The sequence below is a fragment of the Apium graveolens genome, chromosome 10 (genome assembly GCF_009905375.1).
Source record: "Apium graveolens cultivar Ventura chromosome 10, ASM990537v1, whole genome shotgun sequence".
Classification (NCBI taxonomy): Eukaryota; Viridiplantae; Streptophyta; class Magnoliopsida; order Apiales; family Apiaceae; genus Apium; species Apium graveolens.
In genome coordinates, this window is record NC_133656.1 from 193,536,837 (window position 1) to 193,542,836 (window position 6,000).

Below are 6,000 nucleotides of genomic sequence, written 5' to 3' on the forward strand. Positions count from 1 at the left end.
GAAAGTCACATCTAAATCCGAAGCTTCTGGTAAAAAGTCACTTCCAAAACTGAAAGGTATTGTGATTAAAGAAAAGGCACAAACTGAAGCAACATTTGCTAAATCACAACCAAAGATAGATCCAAGATCCAAGGGTAAAGAAAAGGTTGGTGAACCTGTTAAAGTCTATGTACCTCCTGAAGATGAAGAAATTACTGATGACAAAGATAATCTTGCTCTGACTTCAAGAAAAGTTCTTAAAACAACCTCTGACACAGCTCAAGTTGTTCAGAGTCAAGAAATTAAAAGTTCTGATATTCAAAAGAAGCAAGTAACCTCTGACACAGCTCAAGTTAACTTGATATCAGAAGGAAGATCAAATACACTCCTACCAGGATTCACTAAAGCAAAACAAACTCAACCTTTGAAGACTACTGCAAGTCGTTTTGAAGCTAGAGTAGTTACTGGAAAGGAAGCAAGAGATAAAACTGGATTGGGAAGTGCTGATGAAAGAAGAGTACACAACACTACCAATGATCCAACTTCCTTGTGTGAACCAGGAATTGGAGCAACTCCTGAAAGATTGAATCAATTGGAATCTGTACAAATGGTTTACCATACCTACTTGAAGGAACACATCTTGTTGTATTTCATGACAGATGGTAGGGTTTATCATATAAGACAAAATGTCATTCCATTGAAGTATTTTGAAGAATTGGAGCATGTATTATTCTTACTTCAAGTGGATGACAGATTGACAGGGACTGCTGCAAATTATTTGAAAGAACAGATTCAGAGACAGAAAAGACTTTATTCTGTTAAGTCTGACAGCATATATGTTCCAAAGTACAGAAATCACAATGGTGATATTGTTGATATGAAGCCTAATACTGCACAGATCAGAACATATCTTGGTATTAAGGGGCTTGAATTCAATCTAGAGTCTAACAAAGCTTATGTCATAAGACTAGATCGGGAGTTGAGAAGAGCAAAGATTAATGATCTCAGAGCTGCAATATTTCAAACTGGTGAAGATACTGCAGAGCTTAAAGATGTCAAACGGAGAATGATTGATGAACTCAGATATGCTGAGAAATATTTGTTGAAGAATTATCTCAGAACAACTCCTGACATCAGAGAGATCAGAAAATGATGAAGCCAAGTCAAAGATCTACAACTACTTAAATTCTGATGTGTATACAGACTAAAGTTGTTATCAGAAGTTGAATTGGTAAAAGCTTTAAGGACTGTAAGTTGTAGTTATCTTGTCTATTTCTCATGCATTTGTACTTAATGTTTTTGACATCATCAAATATCTGTTAAACTTGTATATTTTGCTAATTTACAAGTTGGGGGAGATTGTTAGATATATTTGATAATGTCATGGCTAATATGTTTTATGTTTAGATTTCAGATCTTATTTGAACAGAACAAATCAGTACTTAACTGATCAGTACTTATACTGGATGTCAGAACTTAAGGGATATCAGTACTTATGTTATCAGGAGATAAGCATCAGGAGATAGATATCAGAACTTAAGTGCTGAAGGACGATCAGATAAGGACAGTAGCTGATTAAAGTTAAGAAGATCAAGATAAACATAAGAAGAGATATGCATGAAGAAGGAATTCCGTAAAGAATGGAATACTTGGAAGGAAAGATATCTGATTGATATATATTAGGAAGCAGAATTATATTCCATATCAATTAGCGATTATCTTGTAACTGTGTAATATATAAACACAGACATAGGGTTTACACTATAAGTGTTATCATTATTGAGAATATTATTTACTGTAACCCTAGCAGCTCTCGTGATATTTTGTTCATCACTGAGAGATAACAGTTCCAGATTGTAACAGAGTTTATTGTTTCAATAAAGTTTGTTTTCTGTTACATAAGTTCTTGAAGTTTGATTTGATTGTAATAAACACTGTATTCACCCCCTCTACAGTGAAAGTGTGACCTAACATTGTTCATTTAAAATTTTAAATGATATTACTTCATGATAATTATATTAGTAGACGTATATGTTCATAACTTTTTAGAACATTTAAACTTATTTAAAGTGATAGCATCGCATTGTTAGGGGAAAAATATTATTATAAAAAAATTATTAATTTATTGTGGGTAAAAATATAATGTCTCCATTATGTTGGTACCTTAAAAAAATATTATTTTAGCATGGTGATTACTTAATCGATTAACTATAATTCTATAAAATATATTTGAAAAGGACAATATTACCTATTGAATGATATAGTTTTATTGATAATTATATGTGTATTTTTTAAAAATAATATTTAAGTTTTAATTAAAAATTTATTTTTTTAGTTCATATCAATAGAATACGAATTATATTAATTATCAATAAGATATTTTTGTTTTAGACTGAATATTTAATATATATAATTTTGTTTTGTTGGTCGGATTGTATTTTTATTTTAGTTTTGTATTAGTGTGAATCAATTGTATAATGTATTTTTTTATTCTTATATTTTATTTATCCAATTTCATTAGTATAATTTTTTAGAAGGATCGATAGTATTATTATTTTATCTTAACCCGAATCACATTATATCTACCAAATCTTAATAATTATATTTAGTTTGCTTAAACTTAATTTAACCCCAAGTAACAAATTAGAATAATATAGAACTTGATAGGAATTAAAATTTAAATTGTTAGAAGAAGTGGAATTTAATATAAATTATAATGATATATAATTCGATATAAAATATAATTGAAATTGGTAAAAAAATAAAAGAAGTTGACTTCAATATCAATTAGAATTAAAATTGATGGACCTGATAATTAGAATTAAAATAATAAAATAAGGCTAATTAAGTAATTTCAGCAAGTACTCACCGACCAACTACCAAACTTTTAATGTTTCGTCTATTATAATATAGTATAGATAAGCGTGAGGACTTCTTATTCAAAATTTTGGTCATGTCTCATCAAAATAATTTCAACCGTTGATCTATAAATAGATGATTAAAATTATATTTTATCATAATAATTATATTCTTAATACAATCATATATAGAAAATAATACATTACTCCCCTACTATTCAAACACCAAAATACGATATAATAATATAATAGAAGATAAAATATGATAAATGTAATAATTCAATTCTATATCCGTATAATTTTCAATATTTGCATATTTGTTGCAATAATATTGAAACAAATTATCAAAAATTAAAATAATATTGCAACATCATAAATAACAATATATGCATTAAAATTTATAAAAATAAGTTTTGGAAAATAAAAAAGTAAATTTTAATAAACCATGAATGGCACAGGCTATAATCTAGTATGTTATAATATCCCGGCCCCATTTGCGTATCTGGTATTGATATATAAAAAATACATATTATCGTTGTGACAAATGGTATTATATATTGCGCGCTTCTAGTATGGAAAGAATACTCAAAATTCACCATTTTCCATTTTCAAGTGCCCAAAATACCGACCGACGGGAAAATTGCCCAAAATAGCTCACTGAATACGCATGTTACAAATGCGTATTCTATTTTTAAAAAAATACAAAGAATACGCATGATGGTAATGCGTATTTAGTGGGTATTTTGGGCGGTTTTCCCGCCGGTGGGTATTTTTGGCAAATCTTCCCAAATGATGGTTATTTTGTTTTTTCACCCTATAATATGTGTATCCCATGGCCTAAAATTAGCCACTTTTTTCAAACCGGTTATTTTTGTCATTTTCTCACTAAAAATGGGTTATTTTTGTCACTCAACCTTGATAAATATAAAAAATAAAATTATAATCAAACTAATTTTGATTCGTATTCTATTGAACCGAGTTAAAACTTATTGTTTAAATCAAAAAATAATATGTTTCATAAACACGTATAGCAATAACAATCATACTATATATTTCAATTAATAATATTATTATTTTCAAATTTAAATACCTCTAAAGAAAATATTAAATATATTTTTTTTGCTAAAAGTATGAAATACTTATATGTATATGTATACCTATTATCAAATTATATTATATAAATTTTTGAATAAATAAATTCCTCATGTTAAAAAAATTCCAATTTAATTTATATTTAAAAAATTATACCTAAAAAATCAGTGCAGGTTACTCGTTAGTAAGCTGGTCAGTGGTCAGGAAAATTGTTGGGAAACAACATGAAGTACAAACAATCACTTGAGACCCTTTGGATCAACGGGTGGACAATAAAAGAAAAACTCAAAATTAGTGCACCTCAATCTCAATCTTCATTAACTTTGTTGTTAATCGAAGAAGTGCATGCACAGAAAACAAAACTCGACTAATACTCCTATTAGTAACACATGTCCAGGTGCAGTGACTCATGAGACAATATAATGTGGATTGTCACCCACTTCAGAATCACCAAAAAGTTCTGAGGAAGAGCAGAGAAAATAGAAAATTATTTTTTGAGAAAGCTAGTCAATGGAGGCAACTAGAGAGGATTTGAAGCACAAAAGTAAGCAGATTGTAGAATTGATCAGTGGCATTGCTGACATTTCTAGGAGCGACGACAGGGAGAATGACAAGAAGATTGAGGTTAAGGAGAAGATTCAAACTTACTTGCGACGCGTAGAGGAAGAAACTAAGTTGTTAATGTCTGAGATTACTCAAGTAAGTTTATAAGCATGGCGGAGTCTAATTTTTGCTAGCATTACTATTATCATAGTTGTTATTTCAATCATATAATATTTGTGATAAGATTTTCCGTTGGCACAAGAAGAATCGGACTGAAATTTAGTTACGTCACAAAAGATGTTAATATCTGTCATTATATGAGTGACAATTAACCAACTATTAAAATGTTTTATAGGAGCTTGAAGGTCTTGTAGAACCAATGACCAAGGAGGTTACATCCGTGTGTAACAGGATAGATTGCGTTAATAGCGTGTTAATGTCACTGGCAACGGGCTGCTTCAATACGGTGAAAATTTCCACTTACCTCTGCAGACTTATGCCTTGAGATTTTTTTCTATATCGATCCGTTTCTTAAGATAAATGATTAATTTCTCGATTGCACAGGGGAAGAAATACAAAGAAGCCTTAGAAGCTCTTGAGGCTTTTCTTGAACTGAATGAGGCCTTTTATGAAACTAACAAGGAAAAAGCTGAGTTAGAAACCAAGTTACTGGAGGTAAATTATGTGATTCTTCCCTGTACACAATAAGTTTGAAAGTGAAGTAGACTTAACTTGGCACTCATGCTTTTGTATGTTACAAGTGTTTGTGTTTTGTTTCATGTATACGCACAGATGGTGAGTGGGAGTGTAGTGATGGATGATCAGGCAGATACAACAAAACTAGAAGCTGAAGCGGAAAGGAATGAGATGAATTCGATTTCTTCGAATAATGAAGTTGAGAATGAAAAGGAGATTGAAGCTGCAAAATTGAAAGATAGGTCGAAACTAGATGGACTGAGAAGGTCAAAAAGATTTGTCAAGGAACCAATAATGGAAGATCCTGTCAAGGACACCAAAGCCAAAGGAAAAGGGAAGGGGAAGACACGGGTGTAATCTCCATTTATGAAATGTTGTCTTCGTTTTTAAATGTGTTTCTTTCATGGCTATCAAATTATGTATGGATGCTTGTTAAGTACCTACTATATTACTTCTGGATCTTTCATAATTTCATTGTTCTAGTGTTCTTTCAAATATGCCTGGTCTGCGAATTGGATAGGTTTTTGGCGTTTCTTTTAGTGCTCAGATGACGATAATGCACAGTAGCCGCTGGAAGCTAATGTACAGTATATGTCACCTAGACAGATGAGCAATATGTTGTGTAACCAGACTTCACAAAACTATAATTATATAGTAAAACCTTAAGAAAAATGCTCTGGATTCAACCATAAAACCTGATCCACGAGACTTGAACAAGCAAAACAACATCCGCAGAAAGTAGTATTCCTTCCGTCTATTTGAATTGTTAATATTCGAAATGAAGTATTCGACACGCATTTTAAGACTTTTATTTAGTATAGTTGTTTAATTT

The 6,000-nt window shown here is 30.6% G+C and overlaps 1 protein-coding gene across 1 annotated transcript; it reads left to right on the forward strand.

Moving 5' to 3' along the window:
• Window positions 1–4,346: 4,346 nt before the first annotated feature.
• LOC141693593 (uncharacterized) lies at window positions 4,347–5,792 on the forward strand. Its single transcript, XM_074498735.1, has 4 exons — window positions 4,347–4,628; window positions 4,828–4,938; window positions 5,037–5,147; window positions 5,265–5,792. The coding sequence occupies exons 1-4, from the start codon at window positions 4,440–4,442 to the stop codon at window positions 5,523–5,525; spliced, it is 672 nt and encodes a 223-aa protein (XP_074354836.1). The 5' UTR covers window positions 4,347–4,439; the 3' UTR covers window positions 5,526–5,792.
• The last annotated feature ends 208 nt before the right edge of the window (window positions 5,793–6,000 follow it).

Excerpts from the sequence above, each read along its gene's own strand:
- LOC141693593 (XM_074498735.1), top strand. The coding sequence starts at position 4,440 with ATGGAGGCAACTAGAGAGGATTTGAAGCACAAAAGTAAGCAGATTGTA. Across the intron at positions 4,629-4,827 it reads TAATGTCTGAGATTACTCAA|GAGCTTGAAGGTCTTGTAGA; the intron begins GTAAGTTTATAA and ends AATGTTTTATAG. Across the intron at positions 4,939-5,036 it reads CAACGGGCTGCTTCAATACG|GGGAAGAAATACAAAGAAGC; the intron begins GTGAAAATTTCC and ends TCGATTGCACAG.